At 39.4% G+C, this 19,736-nt stretch overlaps 1 protein-coding gene across 1 annotated transcript; it reads left to right on the top strand.

Annotated features, from left to right (window-relative positions):
* Nucleotides 1-4,386: 4,386 nt before the first annotated feature.
* C9H18orf63 (chromosome 9 C18orf63 homolog) lies at nt 4,387-14,590 on the top strand. The gene is made up of 11 exons (XM_054164417.1): nt 4,387-4,520; nt 4,674-4,752; nt 5,440-5,496; nt 6,861-6,972; nt 8,148-8,189; nt 9,161-9,237; nt 10,654-10,763; nt 11,410-11,506; nt 11,606-11,691; nt 12,239-12,500; nt 13,451-14,590. The coding sequence occupies exons 1-11, from the start codon at nt 4,387-4,389 to the stop codon at nt 14,588-14,590; spliced, it is 2,196 nt and encodes a 731-aa protein (XP_054020392.1).
* The last annotated feature ends 5,146 nt before the right edge of the window (nt 14,591-19,736 follow it).

The following is a 19,736-nucleotide window of genomic DNA, read 5'->3' as shown; positions in this document are numbered from 1 at the left end:
CAGACAGCACACCACCACACTACCGACAGCTACCGTCCCACGATCGGCTATAGCCCCACGAGCACTCACCAGAGCCCGGCCGGCAGCCTATCACTGGCCTCTTCTCTACGCCCGGCCCTCCCTGCCGGCTTCTCATTGGCGCACGAAATGCCTTTCAAAGAAGGAGGCGGCTGCCTGGGCTGGCCTTGGGAGACTGGGCCGGCAGCGTCCTGCCCCATTCCCTCATGCCCGTCCCTTTCTCCTCCCCGCTCCCGGCCGTGGGCGGGTGTGGCGTCCTCCGCGTGACCCACTGGCGGTCCCATGCCTTCTGGGGTTCTGCTGCCACAGCCCTGGTGCGTCAGAGTGGCGCCTCGTAGCGGCTGCTGGCCTCTTACCGGGCTCCGGACTCGCAGCTTCCCTCACTGCCACCGCGGGCCATATGTACTGCGAGGGGAGGCGTCCTGGCTTGAGCTAGAGCAGCACCACATCTCTGTAGGCGCTACTTAGCAATAACAAAAACATCACTGTTACCAACTCTGTTTTCAGCATAAATCCGTAATATAGCCCCATACCAGCTACTAGGAAGTAAATTTGCTCAAGACAGAACCAGAGCAAGAGGATGCTCCGGCTTGTCGCCTTCGGCAGCGGTTGGCTATGGGTGACGAGCTGATCCTTTCACCTCCCTTTCATCCCCGCTGTCGCCGCCGCTTTCCTCCGCAAGCGGGCACTTCCCGCGTCGGCGGGCAGCATCCTGCCGTCTCCTGTTGCTACTCCACCACGCCAGGGCTTGGCAGAAAGGAGTCGCACACCCACTCACGTCCTCCCCTTGCCGTTCTCAGTGACCCTGAACAGCGCCCGCGGCCTGTCGGCGGTCGCTGCGTCTTTTCGTCCAGCTCGCAGCGCCCCCGGGCGAAGGCGGGAAGCGCGCGCGCCGGGGTAGGCGAGCTGCGTTGCCCCTGAGGGAGCGCGGCGGAGGCGGCCTGAGGAGCGTCGCGGCGTAGGTGCGGCATTCCCGATTCGTGAACCTCCAGCTGCCCCAAGAATCCCTCGTCCTGCCTTGGGAGAGCTCCTGCCACCTGAGGCTTCGCTTGCACCGCCCTACTTGCCGTGCAGCCGGTTTGCCGCATCTCTTGGTGACACCCTTTCGCGCACACACGCTACCCTGTTTTCCTTCAGTTTAGTTTAAGCTAAAACTGGTTTCTTCATTGTGACCTTAGGTGTGTTTGATGGCTGTGTTTTCTTGTTGGTCCGGAAGGGTTTCCCCCCTGTCTTCACCATGGCAGCACACATCGCCGGGTCATGGCTGTATGTTACTCGGGTGCCTCAATAGCAACATCTCCATGTACGCCCTCTGGTGTGATTACAGTTTTGTTTGGTGGGGTTTTTTGGTTGGTTGGTTGGTTGTTGTTTGGTTGTTTTTGTGTGTGTGGTGGTGGTGTGGTTTTGTTTGTTTTGTTTTTAAATAGGATTTGGTTACAGCACAACTAAAATGACATAAAATTTACTGAGCATCACCTGTCATGACGGGCACCTTTCCTCAGAGCTGGTGGTTAGGTGGTTGTACCCTCTGTGTCTACTGTTGGTTGTCTCTGTGCAGGACAGCTTCATTCTTCCTCTATGAATGTCACCAGATCTCTAGGTCATTACAGCCTAATGGAGAGAGTAGTTACTGACCCTCATAGCTTGGTGTTGTCAGCTTTAATAGGGAGCCTTTTCATTCCATCCTCCAGGTCTCTACCAAAAATAGCAAACACTGCTGCTAAGCTCTGTAATTTACCTGTCCCAACAGTAAACCAGCTATAGTCATTCTCTGGCTGATGGCCCATTCAGTTTAGAAGGAGCCTTGTGGTGGCTTCACATTCACAAGTTGTGATTATTTGCATCCAGAGAGGTAATTTCTCCCACACTTTAAGGTCTTCTACTCGTAAAGAAGGCATTTTGATTTATTTCCTATGATTTATTACTGGTAGTTCTGTGTTAACTAGTAGTTCTCTAATCTCTCCCTGAAGGGAGAAGCCATTTGCAAGCACTCTGTCCCATTAGCTTTTAAGATGACTGGGAAGATTTAACCTACCCTGACTATAGCAAGTGGTTCCCACGAGGGAATTGGCCTCAAACAGCAAGTGGATCACTGGAGCATGGCAGCATGTGTTTTACAACATCTTTGCCACAAAAATCTCCAGTTGTAGGGTTTGGATCAGAGAGAACTATTAAACAGCTTTTTATGGTGTGCAGTGTTTGTTCCTGGCTTTTCATAAACAGCAGACTTTCTACTTGCTGGTTTTTCCTTGCTTGTTTTTCAGTTGAACTGAGAAAGGTGCTATAACTAAAAGGTGTATGTTCTTTAAATAATTAAATAGTATGTGTTGGGTTTTTTTTATTTTAAATATTCCTTTGTACTGAGCCTGGCCTTTGCTGCAATACACAGGACCACACAGTGGGCATTCTGCAAGCCAGGTAGCAGCCATAACTTTGTATTACCCCTCTCACATGAAATTTCATAGTACTTTATCAAAAGATCACGTCCTCAGCCTGAAATTCTGATTCTTTATCAGTTCTAACTTTTGTTGCTTTTCAGTAAGTTAAAAAAATAATGGAGCTTCAGTACCTGTGCTCAGTGTTATATTAGTGCACATACATGTATTCTGTAGTCTAATGTTGCATGAAATGCCAGGTCACGTGCACTTCCACATACAGCTGTGAGGCCAAAGCTAACTCATACTTTCAAACATAAAACATAGTCACAGAATCACAGATCACAGAATGTTAGGGGTTGGAAGGGACCTCCAGAGATCATTGAGTCCTACCCACTGCCAAAGCAGGATCACCAAGGGCAGGCTGCACAGGAATACATCCAGGTGGGTTTTGAAAGTCTCCAGAGAAGGAGACTTCACAACATCTCTGGGCAGCCTGTTCCAGTGCTCTGTCTCCTTGTTTTGAGGTAGAGCCTCCTGTGTTCTAGCCTGCACCTGTTGTTCCTTGTTCTATCACTCAGCACCACTGAAAAAGAGACTGTCACCTTTGTCTTAACACCCAACCCTCAGATATTTGTAGGCATTAATAAAATCCCTTATTACCCTCCTGTTCTTCAGACTAAACAGCTCCAGGTCTCTCAGTATTTCTTCAATAATTTCTTTATAAGGCAAAACTTAGGATATGACAGACAGCTATAGGACTATGAAGATGGTCAGGGATCTGGAGTATCTCTCTTGGGAGGAAAGGCTGAGACACCTAGGCATGTTCAGTTTGGAGAAGACTGAGAGGGGTTCTTATTAATGCTTATCAATATCTAAAGGACAGGGGGCAAAAGGATGGGGCCAGGCTCTTTTTAGCAACAAGACAAAGGGCAACAGGCACAAGCTGGAACACAGGAATTTACTTCTGCGCAGAGTGCCCAGTGAGGTTGTGGAATCTCCTCTGGAGAAATTTAAAACCCATCTTGATGCGATCCTGGGCAACCTGCTCTGGGTCACCCTGCTTTAGCAGGGGCTTTGGATTAGGTGATTTCCAGAGGTAACTTCCAACACCTGCCATCCTGCGATTCTGTGATGTGAGACAGTTTTGGTGGAACCAGTGTATGTCTAATCATGTTCCACTTCAAATACCAACTGTGTTTTCTTCAACTTTTGATAAATATGTAGGGGTGCGCCTATTAAAAATTCCCACCAAGGTAAAATGACATGCTTACATTTCTCCTTGGAAAGCAAGAATAGGAGAATGAATTGTCTGTGTTCATTATTACTGGTATAACCAAATGTAACTCTGGATTAGTACAGCTTTCAGTCTGATGTAGGACCGTGTTCAGTTCTGGATAGAGTGGAACATAGCATTCATCTATTGCTTGAGAAGAGGTTTGGGTTTAAGCAGGGAGCACATAAGTCTTTGTACCAGTAGTAAGTGAGCCTGGTGTGAGGAAAAAGGAAAAGATTTCTGGTGTTCCCCCGTTTTCTGTGGTTTTCATTCTGTCTGACAGGCTGGCCATGGTCTTTGTATGATTTAGTGAGATTGCTGTTAAGCTTCTGGGAATTAAAACTTTTCTTGCCAGAGAGGAGACCAGCATTGCAGAGGGATTTCTCTGTTCTTGGATGCAAGATAGATTCCGGACTTTGAAAGAAGGTAGGAGAGACTCTTTTGCCACTGTCTTGACTCTGAATATTTTGACTTTTGTAAATAACCATTTTTCTAGGTATGGTGCATTATTTGTAGCACAAATACACTGATCTGTCTGGTTTAGTTGGCCAAATTATTATATTGCCTACCTAACCTTAATGAGAAGATAATTGATTGTCCATTTACCTGATACACCATACTGATAAAGTTCTGTAAATGAATATCTGCATTATAAAAATGAATTATTTTTTTTGTTTTAAAACCCAGGTGCCATTTTGGGGCAATAAACAATATAACATGAATCACACCAGGCACCAGTCTCTGTTCTTTGTCAGTCTGCCTGAGCTCCAAAAACTCTGTGCTGCTACAGTAACACTGAGTTCTTGCGTACCAGAATCCGAGGCAAGGAGCACACAGATAAAGATTTGCAGGTAAGGAATTTTGAGGGTTATTTCAGAAGCTACTGGTGGTTGTTACTAAACGATTTTAATGGCAGTACTAGAATTAACTGTGCTAAAATCAGCAAAAATCAAGTATGGAAAATTAGGTTTTCATTTTTTTTCTTTGCCTTTTTTTTTTAATAGGCAATTGTTATACCTCCATCAAGAAATCCTTTCTGCACCTGTTATTGGAACACTAAATCAAATTTCAGTTGTGATGGCGGTCAGTATCACTGTATTTTGTTTATCTTATACTTTGGGGGTTCAACACCACCTTTTGAAATATTTTTCCAGACACCTTCACTCCCTTGTACACGAGTCAAGAAGGGCTTTCCAGCTTGCACGTTCATCCCAAGGACGTGCAGCCTGTTGTTTCTTGGTCAGTCTGAACCAAACTAGTACTGATTAATAGTCAAGTGTCTCCATCACACATTCATGCATGTTTCTCTAAGAAGTGTTTCATTTGAGAATCAAGGGTAGACAAAATTAAGCTATTTAATGCAGACTTTTATTTTTGTGCATTACTAATGTAGATGACAGCATATTTCTTCTTACTCTTTTGATGAAATGATCTTTTCAGATGGTGAACCTTTTGTAAAACAGAATGGACTCAGCTGGTAAGATGCCACCCAGTTGAGAGCAGCAGGGGCAGAATTCTATGATTTTGTTTTGAGCAGTCTTTTGCTTGCTTGTTAATCTATCTTTAGCTGCAACTGAGATTACACTGACAAATGCCTGAACTAATTTCAGTTATCGTTCTGCTCTAGAATACAGGATATGACATTTGTATAACTACGCCTTACGATGTTTTTCATAGGCAAAATCACCAATGGAGCAGAAATTAGTTTGTGGTTTGCTGAAACACCCCATAATTTCAAACACTCAACTTTTTTTTTTTTAAAATTTTTAGATACCATTTTACAAATCAGGGATATGCCAAGCCTACATAAAGCAACAGGGAGCTACTGTAAGTGCTGAAAGATGTCACAGGATTGTTATGTTTCTCTGCAATTGCTGTTGCCAGGGCCTGCAGTTTGCACTATGGAAGCCAAGTTTCAGGGTAAAAAAGTCTGTCCCATAGACAAAATGTCTCTTACAAATGTGCCTATAGTAAGTATGCTTTGTCAGAGTCAAAATTTTTAAGACGTTCTTGAACAATTTCACTAGATTTCTCTGCTGCAGTGGGATTCTGGTCCTGCTCTGTGGCCTTGGGGTTTGACCTCAAGGCAATGGCAGACCTGCCCTTCAGGCTAGAGAACTGCAGCTCCCCTGTAGGTGTCATCTCTTCAGTCTGTGCTTTGTAGGTTCCACAGCTGCAGGTTTTCAGCCAGTTGAACTGTCTCCCATTCCTGTTTGGGGTCTATCCAATCTGTGTAGGACAGTGTCAGAGAAACAAAACAAAAAATATAGAGAAGAAATGGAATCCAAGAGCTTAACAGCTGGTGTGCTTTAGACCATTACACTTAGGAACTTACATGTGGATGCACTAAAATTTCTGAGTCAAAAGGCTGATTGGAATCCAAGCCAGTAGCTCTCATGGTTCATTTGCACAGCCAGTGTGGTGTATTTTTCATTGTTCCAAGAGATATAAATGCATGTCTGGATTAGTAAAACATAGACTGCTCAAATCTGCTGCTCTTACTTTATGCTTTATGTTGCTACACGTAACTAACCTGTCATTGTTAGTTTTTCCTAACACCAGCTGATTAGTAGTACAAAGTATATTTAATAATGATGAGCTGGCTCCTTGCAGGCTCTCATTCAAAGCATTCTTCTGGTGGTGTATTAGTTAACTCTTTTTAACCCATTGTAGTTGTTTTCTTTTTCTTGACTAATGCCAACTGTCAACAGAAAGCTTTGTTGGGGCAGGCAAGCAGGCAGGGAAGTAGTACTGCTGGGTGAACAAAGCTATGGATGTCTTGTTCTAGTGATTGCAAGAAAATGTCTCTTGAGTTTGACAGCAGAATCTGTATATGTGAATTTTGGACATCATGCCTATTATCTGAAAAGAGATGCATATTCAATAAAATACTCCAGATTGTTCAGTTGGTCTCCTCCCCAAGACTATTATCAGAACCTGTGGAAATATTAAATGAATTGTTGTGCGCTTTACTTTGATGATGCGTGCAATTTAAATGCTTACATCAAATAATATGCTAATTTCTTCTTGTAACTAAATAAATGAATAGTAAAGATGTGTAGCATATACTAGGATTTGGCTCCAAAATGCAGCAGCAGTATTTTTTATCAATTTTTGTCTGAAAGATTTCAAATCTATTAAATTATTAATAATGTAATTAATAATTTTTCTTTTCTCATTGATGTCACTAGCTGGAAGCACCACAAACTGTTAGTCCACCTATTCTCCAAGCCTGTCTCTCCTACACACTTGTAGCCAAACTTGCACCCAGATGGAACAAGGCTGGTCATCTCTTGGTGCAAGGTATTTGTTTCACCTGGGTCAGCGATCAAGCATTTAGTTTTCAGTTCTTTATTGCTGCCTTTGTTTTGCATCATTTTCTTTCCGTCATTACATCATTCATTATATTAAATTATTACATTGTTTCTTCCTAGGATTTTTTTCAATTGCAATGTTATTTTTCCTTCATCTGAGTTCAGTTATTCCAGTACACAATCTGAATGGACATACCATTCACTTTTGCATCTTCTCATCTTTGTAATAGACCAAATACTTATTTCAGCTGAACACCACAAAAGTTGTTGGACAGTAAAGGTCTTCTAAAAATTGCACCTGCTTTTTCAGATTCTTGCTTTCATCAGTGACACTTCTGCCATGGTTTGCATGCTTTTCTAATACAAATGTGGTTTTCTGCCAGGCCCTCTACTTCTACCAAGTTCTGTCTCTTCAAATGGTAGTTCCTTTGCCTTGCACCTCCCTACTAACTCCTGCATAGGATAAATGTGAATCACCATAGGATGGAAAAATAGATCTGTTTCAGATACCATGGTGTGCTCCTAAGTAGAGCAATTGTAAAAATACTTCCAAATATACACTTAGAAATATGTGTATATTATTACCTTACTCCCAGCCACAATATTAACAGTATCTTGTTTTCAATATCTTCAAAAAATGTAGCTTACCGAATGAAATCAGTTTATTCAAGAGCAGCAGCTAGATGTAGATAGCTAGGTGGTAGCTGATATAAAACTGATTTCAACTGAAGACATTAAGCCACAGCAATGTGACCTGGTACTTGCAGCTTATCTAATCATATATGTTGCTAAACCTGGGCAAAACTGATGCTTTCTGGTAAAATAGCTAGTAATGCTACACTGATTTGCTTTTGAACCTAAGAAATTTATTAACTATTAGTCAATGAAAAATAGTTCTATATATAAATTCCTTACTGGAAGGAAGAAACAATGTGTTAATTGCTGTCCACTAATTATACTTTCTTATATCTTTCTTTTTTATATAAGATGTTAATGAATCAGCGACAAGTTAATTGATGAGGGGATTTTCTCTCCTTAAAGAGAACAAACCTTTCAGTATTCAGGACACACACAAACCAAACTGTATGATTTAGCTTTTTTTTTGCATAAAGACATTAAGCATATGGTTTAAGAAAATAACATCTATCTGTTTTATTTATTAAGGAAGAGATTTTTTGTCTTGTTCAGGAAAGCAAAATGCTGTTGGTAAGTACAGTATACTGTTAATGGTAAACTCGAGAGAGCAAGGCATGGTTACGTGTTTAGATGCTGCTCTGATCTCGGTATTATCAACACAGTGTCTTTTTGTTTATCATTCTGATTTAACCTCTGTCAAAATACAGTTGATGGCACATGATGCTCTGTATGTGAAAGTTGTTATCTCAGCTGCACCTTTAAAAAAATCACCCACAAAAAAGGTGATTTTTCTATTATCAGTCTGCAGCCACAGCTTGAAATTTGCCATGTAAAAGTTATGATTATTACAATTAAATGCACTTGTCTCAAATGATGTGTCTGGCAAGTGATGTAGAAGTTCCATAATCATAGACAGGGAAGTGAGCTGAAGTGACCATCCTGTATGTACTATGTTTGCTGTTCACAACAGTTAAGTCACAAAGCATGCTGCTTAGCTATGGCACAAATTGCAAGGTAATATTTTTATTCCAGTATAGAAGTTAAAGACATCTGGGGGCAATGGAGCCTGAATTTTTAACAAGGATACATGCTGAGGAACATAATACATTCAGTCCCTGTCTTACAGAGTGCTGAAAGCTGGGTGAATGTTCTGAATGTATGTCAATAAGTGCTTGCCATGGTCCTTCCCATTGACCACTTCTGGATGTGTAATACTGGGTAGATGACTCAATAATGGTCATGAGAACTGAATTTGCTTTGAAAAAAATCAGTGTTTGTGTATCAAAGATGTGAGTGTGAAGCCACCAGTTGCATGAACAGCCATGAATTCCTAGGGAAGTGTAATGCATGAATGGTAAGTCATATTTTTTCACAGTTAAAGTGTGCTTAATTTTAATTTCCATGTTGAGGAAGTCTAGCCTTTTGATTTTCAAATGCATCATTTTGACTAAGAATTACTTTGAATAAACATTTGGGTTAGCTTTTGTGTAACAAATGGACTGTAGTTCAGAACAGTGCTTTGTGCTTTCTTTTTGCTTTAGTTTTAGACCTCAATGTATCAGAGAGACAGCTTTGCATCAGCGTGGAGGCTTGTTTAATTCGGTTGCCACCCCCTGAGGTATCAAACAGCTGTATTTTTTAATGACTGTGCTTGCTTTATTAACAATTCTTTTCTGTTAGGTGACTTGCATTGTGATGGTAATTGTGTTCATTGACTATCTGCATCTGCTAAATGCACAATGTCCATATTACGTCTATAGTGATGCGTTCTAGCAACCATTATGAAAGTGAGATGCTAGACTATTTAAAACACTGTTCAAAAAACTCCAACAGAATACAGTATTGAAGTGTCTTTGTGATTCTAGATTTCCTTCTAGCAGTGTTTTCTAGAAGGCTTTCAGTGTCTCACTGTAAGACAAAGACAGTTTTGAGTAGCAACCTTAAAGTGAAGCTAAAAGTAAGTTGTCAGCACTCTGCTGAAAGTCCTTGTATGTAATTGTTCTGGAATCTGCTTCATTTTCCACACATTTTCCAAAATAGTGGAGTGACTTGGATCATGCTGTTTCTAAGCATAATTAGTAGATTCTTTAGGAAATTGTGGCTGAGGTTGAAAAATTACCATCCTCCATGACAGCCATGTTACCTTCACTGATTATGTGCATACATGAAGGAGTGTATTTGCCAGGCTTGCTGGTTTCTTCCCAAATAAGTGTTTCTGTTCAAAATTCTTCTTTCTTAGAAAAGAATAGAATTTATTGTGTGATGTAGCTGGACAGCATAAACATTAATGCTGTCTATAGGAATCCCATTCCAAATGATACAAAGCAATGCTGGAAGTAATCATGATGTGGTTTCTTTATCAGTTTGATCTTTGTTAAGCATTCCTAAAACAGAAATGACAGCTTTTCTTGTCAGTGAATAAATGAGAACCCTGGTAGACCATAGAGAGGAAAACGTTTTTCAAATCTCTGTTTGATTGGTCCTTACAGTCATGGTTTAGTCATGAGGTCTGTGGTGACAGGTTGGAGTTGATGATCTTTGAGGTCTCTTCCAACCTTGGTGATTCTGTGATTTTGACATTGTCAAAAAATGTGGGTTTTTTAATTCTGCCAGAGTGAAACTACATGTCCCATTATTTCTGTTTCTTGGATCTTTGCACTTGATGAGGCAAGGTGGTCTGTGCAGTTACTACACTGTCAAACATGGGTTTCTCATTTGGACTTTGAACAATGCATGAAAGTAAGACAATTCTTAGACTGAGAAATTTCTTCTTTATTCTTACTTATTAAAACACTTCAAATAAAGTTTAAATCTCGCTGAATTAAATAACCTTTAAACCTTGCACTTGCATAACTTTTGGCAATGTAGTTTCTTACATAAGGTTGTGTGCAATTTGATAGTAGGAATACCTTTTGAAATGGTCTGTGAGAGCTGATAAATAATGATGTGTATTGTGATACACTAAAAAAAAATACTGATTTTGTACTGCTGTAAAAATATTTGCAAATAACTTCCCCCCCACCTCTGTTTTCAGCTGGAAGAATTTGGTATTTTATCAAATACCTTAAAGCAGTTTGACAGCAATGAGAACATGGTTATTCACCAACATTCCTTATTAAGTAACTGGTGCTATGTTTTGCCAAGGTAGGAGTCTGTTTACATTTCATCAGCAATAAGCATTTCCTGGAATGATTGCCATGCCAGTTGTGAATTTGGTACTAGTGATAAGAACTCTTTTGCTTTACAGACTGCTTTAAATTTGGGAGTCTTTTTTACTTCTGAAGTCTCAGTGTTATGGAAAATGAGAAATACTAATCAGTGGATCATAAACCATATATTTAAGTGTATCAAGTTTAGTAATCTCTGCTATTTCTGTGGTATGCTAGGGCATTTTTCTAAATTTTTCTAAAATATAATGCTAGCAGGAAGTGTCAAGTCAAAGCAAAACCACCTTTGCCACAAATTATCCCTATTTTTGCCTATAATTTTCATCACACAAACACAAGAACCAATGATACATGTGCTTTTATTCTACATTTACTGGTAGTGAGTTTTAGAGACGTGAGAAATTAAGAGTTGTGGGTGTCAAGTTCTTTTCCATACTTTAAGAAATACTGCTATTGTTCTGTCATAAATTTATGAGCTAAAGGTATTAGTCCTCCAAACATAAAAATAATCCATAAATTGTTTCAATGCCAAAAAAGGGTTTGTTTTTTCCCCGAAGTCCAGTATATTTTCAGCTGAATTTTATTATACCCTTTCTAAGCATCCCTTTTTTACCCATGTACAGTATGAAAATGGGTCAGATCATAAACATCAGCCATGTAATTCCTTCAGAATCTCCTTTCCATTCCTATGAAGACTTTCAGATGCACTGGAAGAATATGGTAAGAAACAATACACACTGCTTTCATTTCCCCCCTGCCTTCTGTACCTATTGAATTTGTGTTTCTAATGCACATTTGTGTTGGTTTTGTTTTTTTAAGTACGGATACGTTCTTCCAGAGGATCATGAAGAGACAAAAATATATGCCAGTGTTTACTTCAAGCCAATAGGGGAAAGGTTCTTTACGTATCCTTTCAGTATATTGTTACATTTCCTTTACCTCTATGGCGACCTAAATTTTCAGTTTTGACTGCGCTACATTTTCTTCTTCTATTATTTCATAGAAGTCAGTGGACAACTGTTGCACTAGACACACAAAGTGGAGAAAATACATAGTCAAGTCTCTATATGTCGAGTAATAGTCAAATAGATCAGTCTGCTTCACAACTTTTGTAAACACAGTAATGTCACTCTGGGTGGTGATGTACAAGGAATAGTTAAATTCCCATAAAAAGTATGGCTAACAAGGATTTGTTTTGGAGAGAATATTCCTGGTAGGAAAGATCAGACTAAGGATTAATTATAATGAGTAATCTTTGCTATGGTAGGTTAGTATGGCATAGTCATATTGAGTTCTATAACTTTATAAGCTTCAGTTTGTTTAGAAAGTAAGTGCTTTTGATCACTTTCTTTTCAAAACCTTGGGCATGTTCATGCTTTCTCCCCAACAAAGATGATTCATAGTCATAGAAATGTAAAGAAACTTGTTATGTAACCCTGAATACTTGTTCAGGTACCCTTTAAGTTGCATTCGGAGTCAGCCAGTGCAGTATTTCCCCAGAATAGATTCAGAAAGTGTGTTGAACTCATTTCTTTCTGACATGAAGCTTAATCTTTCACATCTCTGTGGATTTCCAGTGAAGATGACAAGTAAAGCACTTTATGCTACACAGGAACTCTCCAGGGCTCCGGTGCGTATGAAGTTTTTTATAACCATATTAATGGCATGTACTTTGCTCATGGGAACAAGTGGTCTTTGTCACATTCAGAACACAGTAAGAGCGTGAAACAATGCTTTTCACAACAAGCACTATCAATTGTGTGACTTTTAAATACATGCAAAATTAAATATTATATTGCCATTGTTATGGTGTTGCTACATCACAAATACATTAAAAATATTGGATGATTTGGTGTTAACTAGTTGCTATCAATATTTGCAGTTCTTTAGACCTTATTTTACTGTTTTGCACATCGAGAACTTTCTCACACCTCTTCTGTAATAATCGTAACAACAATAAAAAGTATCATTATTGTAAAACACCACACTGGGAAAAAGTTAAAGTTCTGTGTGCTTATGCATTTAAAAACACTCAAGCTGTAAGATTCACTCCGTGGCTGGTGATGGAAAGGAGGCAAGTAATCAAAACTCCTTTAATTTGAGGTTGTGACAAAGGCTGAGACTCAAATTTCTTTGGTGGTAGTGTGTGAAAGAAGAAATGAAGTAATTAATTCTGAACAAAGAATAGTGACAGAAATTGCAGAGATTCTAAAATACTATAATCCCCTTTCAGAAAGCAGTTCCTGTTTATGTCTCCTTGGTGATCAAAGCTAGAATGGCTCCTCTTTGTCATCTGCAGTTTTTATAGACATCCAAACTATCTTTCTCTCAGAATACAGATGCCCTTAGAAGTCTTAAGAGATGAGGAGCTCTGTCAGTCAAACTCTCTGTAGACCTCCTCAAAAGGAGTAGGCAATACCCAGTTAGAAAGCACTAAAGCAAGATAATGACTGTAATTTAAGACTTTCCTTCTGGGAAGTACAATATTCCAGCATAGAATATAAACAAAGAGCAGGGAGGAGAAAGCAGATCTTCATTTATAGTGACAATAAAATATTGATTAGAAGTATAGTTCAGATTAATTCAAAACAGGAAAATGTATGGTTCTGCATTATATATTGTGACATATGTTAAGTTGATATCGTAGAGGGATGCATTAAGTAGCACTATCAGGTTTTGAAATCCACTTCATTCAATTTAGCAGCTCTTGTTGTATTGCAGGAAATAAAATCTGAGCGCACAAAATTGGCTGGTGAGATGGTTTGTGTAGTATCTCTAACACAGGAACCTCCAAGGAAACAGACTTTGTCTGCAATTCCTTCATCGTGCAGTATGGAAAACAGCCACTGGATGGAGCGTTTGATCAGAGAGCCAGAACAGCACACTTTTTTGAGTAGCTGTAAGGGTACAGAAAATGTTTCCATTGAAGCCACAGAGAAATCAACGAATAACAGGCAAACACCGGGAGTACCAGAGTTACCAGGTGGAAGATTTTTAGGAATGCCTGTGAATTCTGTCTTGGAACTCCCTCCCCCAAAAGTCAGCAAAATTATACCAATTTTCAAAGGACAGTTGATACAAATGAATGGAAGGAGCACAAATGACATGGGTGGCAAGAGGAGAGAAAACACTGAAAGACATTCACCAATAGAAATGATGGGTGTTTCATCTTCTATGCTGAGTCTGCACAAGACCAGCATAACTCAGGTTTGCAAACCTGTTCAAAATACGTCAGTCAAAAATCCTGCTCAGAGCAGCATACTTCAGGTAATAAATATGAAAACATACACAAAACGCACTACACGCATATTTCGGTGGAAAACACAGTCTGGCAGGCAAATGACTAATTCTGATTTTGCTGCTAGCTCAGTATCAGGTGGGAATTCAAGTGAAGTCAATCACAAGAAGGCCAGTTCTCCCTTTCCTAAGGATGTTGGGTCAGTGCTTCAGAAGACAAACACCGATCTGAGTCTGAACAGTTACGCATCAGCTCCTTCCAGTGCAAGAAGGGGAAAAAGGTTCGCAAGTCAAAGTACCTCACAAGTTCTTGAGAAACAACTCCAGTCAAACAGAGTACCTTTGCAGATTTGCAAATTAGACAATGAACTGACAAATACTGCTCTATCCCAGCAACAAACAAAGAGATCAAATGAAGAAACGGGGTTAAATATTTATGGATCTGTCTCAAATGCTACAATGTGCATTGCCGGCGGTGAAGCAAACAAAGCAGTATGCTATTCTCAGGCCTGCATCGCTGCAACAGCCACTCGGCATTCCAAATCTAACTCTGAACAGGTACAGTAAATAACAGAGCTTGTTCTCACAAATTCTGTATATTCTAAAACAACATGAAGCAGTAAAGAGCATGATTTCCATCATGTTCTACAATCATCCTCAACATAGTTTTCTAAAACTTGTACCATACAAGTTAATGTTTTCAGCCACCGCTGCTTCTCTTTTTCTGAAAGGGAAGATGATTTACTGTGTTGTTTGAGGTACGTGCTTTTTCTAGTTGGGACTTCTAAGGTAGGATAATTAGTTTTCCTTTCTTTAAGACAGTTTATCAGTTTATCAAGATTTGTGTGAGGTTAGCACAGTGAAATATTCAGTGTTCAGTCTGTCTTCATATGAAACCACATTAATGAAAAGAATCTCAAACCTCATCTATCGTGTCGTGCTGACTGCAATGTGTGTAAGGCTTTGTGCCGTTAGACAAACATGGAAGTTTTGCAAATACAAGTTTAATTACAACTTCACTAAAAGCACAAGTTGCAACAGGAAAAAATTCCTACTGTGCATAAAGAAAACTCTTCAGACTGAGAGTGGTGAAGTATTGGAACAAGCTGCATAGAGAGATTGTGGATTTGGTTTCCTTTTAGATTCTCAAAATGACTGGAATGTGGATATAGCTCCAAAGTTAGCTCTATTTTGAATGAAAGTTGCAATTAGATTACTGCTAGAGGTACTTTACAACCTAAATTTTCTCTTTCTGCCTGTTTCAGTTAATACAGGGGAAACAAGAAATTTTATTGAGCCTAGTTCTGGTTAAAATTAACCAGGATAAAATTAACCTTAACCATTGGTTATGTTGATGTTACTTCAAGCATGTTTGTCTCCTGCAAAAGATGCTGCTAAAATGAAAGCATTTAATGATGTTACTTAATGTAAATATATCTCTGAGGCAGATTTTCTGATTCTACAGAAAGCAGGGTTTATCCTGCCAAGTATAACTGTGGGCATTCTCAATGGCTCTGAAAGTGTCTCATCTTAAGTGCTTGCATTCAACAACATCCTGTGGAAATGAGTTCCAAAAGCCTATTTGTAATGCATTCTGTCTTTAAGTTATATTCTCTTCATTATTTAATATATTTAAGTAGTTATTGCATTACTAGATGGAGCCAGCATCAGCAATTAGATAATTTCCTACCAAGAATTGGTTTTTTAATACTTTTTCCTCTGGATGCTGCTTTGATGATAGTGGTGTGCACTTTTAAATTCCTCTTCATAATATCTTTTTATGATACTTGAATGTTACTTTTACCTACCACTAGGCTACTCTTCTGTTTCTAAAAATCCGCTCTTTAAAGCTCAGTTGTATCTTCCATCTCCCTCTCCGTATAACCACATTTTCCATGCTTTAACTACTCAGAATTTAGGCCCATTAAAAGGAACAACTCCCAAGTATCCAATGCTCAATACAACTGTATTTTCTTACATAGATACATTTGTTTAATTTCTGCTAATAGCCAATTGAGATGTTGTGCAATAACTCTGCTGAAATCAGAAGGAAAATTGGCTACATTTTTCACCCTTTTCATCCAGGTTCCTTTGCCTTTTATATTTCATTGCAAGTGTGACCCATGCTTGAGTCTCATTACCCAGTCCTCATTACCCATTGACCTGATGTGCTTTTGCCCAGTGAAATATTGTGGTACACAAACTTACCTTGTCAACAGACTCATTGACTATTAAGAACTTAAGAGTGTGTATCCATAATTTGGATTCTCCCACTTAATTAGTGCTTGTAAACATTAAATTTTAACTGTCATCTTTTTGTTTGGTTATGCTTTTAAAGCCAAGTACAAGACAATTCTGTCCAGCTGCAATCCATGCAGTTCAGAAGGGGCAGGTAGAGCAGCCTCAGGGGCCTGCTGTGGGAACACACTCATACCCTAGAGCTCAGACTGTAGCAGGGAAGAGAGGAGTTGGTGTGGGAGATGCCAGCCCAGATGCTCTGAGCTGGCCCCAGCCAACTGCAGCTGGGAAAGGCCCTTCTATAGGGCTGCAGTTGCTAATTACAGACCCAGCTTTGCAATGCTACAGCAGTAGGCAGGAGTCAATCTCACAAAGAAAACAAAATCTGCAACTGAAAATACCTGTGGTTGTAAGAATAACAACTCCAGTGTCCAAGAGAAAGAGTACTGAAGGGGGACATAAACCATAATACATAGTCCTTTCAACTGGGAATGACCCAACTACACTAGGGCTAGGGAGCATAGGAGCTAGCTCTACAGCTTGGGCAAACGGGGCAAGCAAAGAGCTTCTATCTGGTCTGGCAACACTGCTGGGATTGGGAAGGGACACTGGCCTGTCCTAGTCATGAGTCCCTAGTGCCCCATGCCATTCCTCTCTCTCCAGGCAGGCTGTGAGTAGCACAGGTACCAACCTGAGCCCTGCAAGCTACTTCTGGGAAATGGCAGGAGAGCAAGTTGTCACTGTCTGCCTGCCATGCTGCCACTGCTGGAGTGGATACCCAACTCTAGGGATACTTCAGCTGGATTCTCATGAATAGGAGCAGGACTGCTTAAAAGGGCTTATGATGATAGGACAAAGGGCAATGGTTTGAAAATAGAGCGGGGTAGATTTGGATTAGACATTAGGAAGAAGTTCTTTAACATAAGAGTGGTGAAACATTGCAATGAGTTGCCCAGAGACACCTTGTCCCTAGAAGTGTTTAAGACCAGGCTGGATGAGGCTTGGAGTGGGATGTGGCCCTGCCTATGGCCGGGGAGTTGGAAATAGGTGATCTTTAAGGTCCCTTTCAACTCAAGCCATTCTATGATTCCATGATTGTCTGCTAATGGGTGTAGAGATAGACTCTTCAATGATCACTAAGTTGTTTCCTCCTCTCCTGCATTAAAATATGACGGTGCCAACTGAGGATGCCACTAAATGCTTCTCTGAAGAATAAGCCATTGTCATCATTGCCAGTTTAAACAACAAAAAATGATCAGGATATTTTCAAAATAACTCTGGTTTTAAGTATTTACCCACTGTACATATAAACATACATTAAATTATGTTGGAAAATAGAAACCTTTATTAAGTACTTCTCAGATCACTTTTTAATTGAGTTCTTAGTATTACTGCTTTGTTTTGCTGGGGTTTTGCCTGGTTTTTGACGTTGTTTGTGTTGGTTGGTTTGTTAGCAGAAAGAAGAATGTTATTCAAAGGTAAAGAAAGCTAAAAGAAGTAAGCTTGCTATTTAGGATGTTCTACAGCACTGAAAGAAAACTGTAGGTATGCTCATTACACATTTTAAATATTTTTCTTTACAAAAATAATATTTCCTTATCTGTAATAACTTCTCTCTTTTGGATCATGGTAATGATATCTGGTGTCTCTGGTGGAACCACTTTACTAAACAAATGGCTTCTAGAGCAAAATAAGGAGGTAATAGAAACTAAGATTTTTGGGTTTATTCAACACTAGCAAATAAAGCTGTGCTTTATTTTTGTGAAGCAGGCAGTGTTAAATACAAAGACATCCTGTACTTAATAGAACTGAGAATTTGGCTTAAATTGGTAGTTTGATTGGCTCATTTTCTTTCAGACTGAAATAAACCTGGTTCTTGTGCTGCTGAGTTTCATTTGAATCTGAGCTGAAGTTAAAACAGGCTGTTATAAAATTTAATATCATTAGATTAAGTGGGGTGGCAAAATGCTAAGGTCTAATCCAAGGACAAAATGTCTGTTCTATAAAATGAATAATTTACAGCTTTGTGACCATATATTTCAACCTGCTTTGTCAATAATTGTCTTTCAGAATTAATCCTCCTTTGAATATTCCTTTGAATATTAAGAATACGTATAGCAGATGAAACCCACTGCTTTTATTGACCTAATGCTTATCACAAGATATCAGTAGTAAAACATTCAAGAAGGAGTAGCAGTAGTTAACTGCTTCAGCGATAAATGGAAGTGTATTTCTTCCAAGGAAAATATTGATGGTCACACAGACACAACGGCACAAATATGTGTATTACACAGAACAAACGGGAAAATGTAGCAACAAAAAAGCAAAATATAAACTATGCATCTTTTAATCTGGCTTTTGGCATTAATGGAAATGATAACAAGTAGCCAAATGTGCATTTTGTCTCCAAGATGAACTTTACATTCTTCCTTTTTTGTGAGAATGAATTTCCTCCAGAGAACATATATATCACTTGTCTGCTTTCCCTAAAGAAAGTCCATTGTATGGATGGAAGCATTCCATGTAGAACCTTCATATTTCAGTATTCAGCATATCCTATTCCTGGGTCTAGCATTTCCCTTCTGCTGCTTTAAGCCAGCAGTTCAGACATGGTCCTTCTTCAGAGGTGACCTGTTTTAATAGTTCAGCATAGATATCTGTAAGTTTAAAGTCTGTGACTTTGAGTGAGGACTGATGAACAGAAATGGTGTCTCTGAGAATGGTCAGAACATTACATTTTTTACTTTAACTCCCCCCCCCCCCCCTTATTTATGACTTACAATGCCGCAGGATCAAGTTGATTATGGTAAATATCACTTAAACCCTGGAGAGGAAAGAATGTCTTCCATTAAGTGTTTAAAATACAATGTTTAAGAACCCCATCAGTGTGGGATTTCACACACTCTGTCTGTAGCACTGGATTCTTCATTGATATTGATAATGTAAAAAGAAAACTAAAGCTGCAACAGCTTCCACTATTGGATCAGTGCCTAGAATTCTGATTCTGAAGAGCTTTGCTCTGAATTCCTTTATTATGTATTACTACGGTTGCATTCAGAGTGCATGTTTTCATTTGAACACTTGAGAATTACTTGTAAGATTTCAAATTTACTGTGTAGCAAGATTCATGGATGAGAAGGTCTTACAATGGAGTTCAAGGCAACAGAAAGGACTTGGCTCTATAATTCACGACAATAACAATAGTTTTTTACAATTATCATGCAAAAAGGGTCAATTTTCATGAGTAATGTGCCAAGTTGCACAGCCTTTTAACTTGTTCAGGAAATCACATCATATTCCTAATACTCTTTTTTGCTTTGCTGGTGAGAACAGTGGGTATGTTAATAAAACAATGTGAGAGAAATATTTAACATCTTAAGAAGCTGAACATTGGATTCTAATTCCAAGCCATTCTCATTCATTCTGGTTTTACCTATATGTAGACCATTCTCCACTGTCTGGAAAAAGTCTCGGA

This window comes from Dryobates pubescens, chromosome 9 (assembly GCF_014839835.1).
Source record: "Dryobates pubescens isolate bDryPub1 chromosome 9, bDryPub1.pri, whole genome shotgun sequence".
Lineage (NCBI taxonomy): Eukaryota > Metazoa > Chordata > Aves > Piciformes > Picidae > Dryobates > Dryobates pubescens.
The sequence above is the reverse complement of the archived record's forward strand: the minus strand, read 5'-3'. Positions and strand labels throughout refer to the sequence as shown.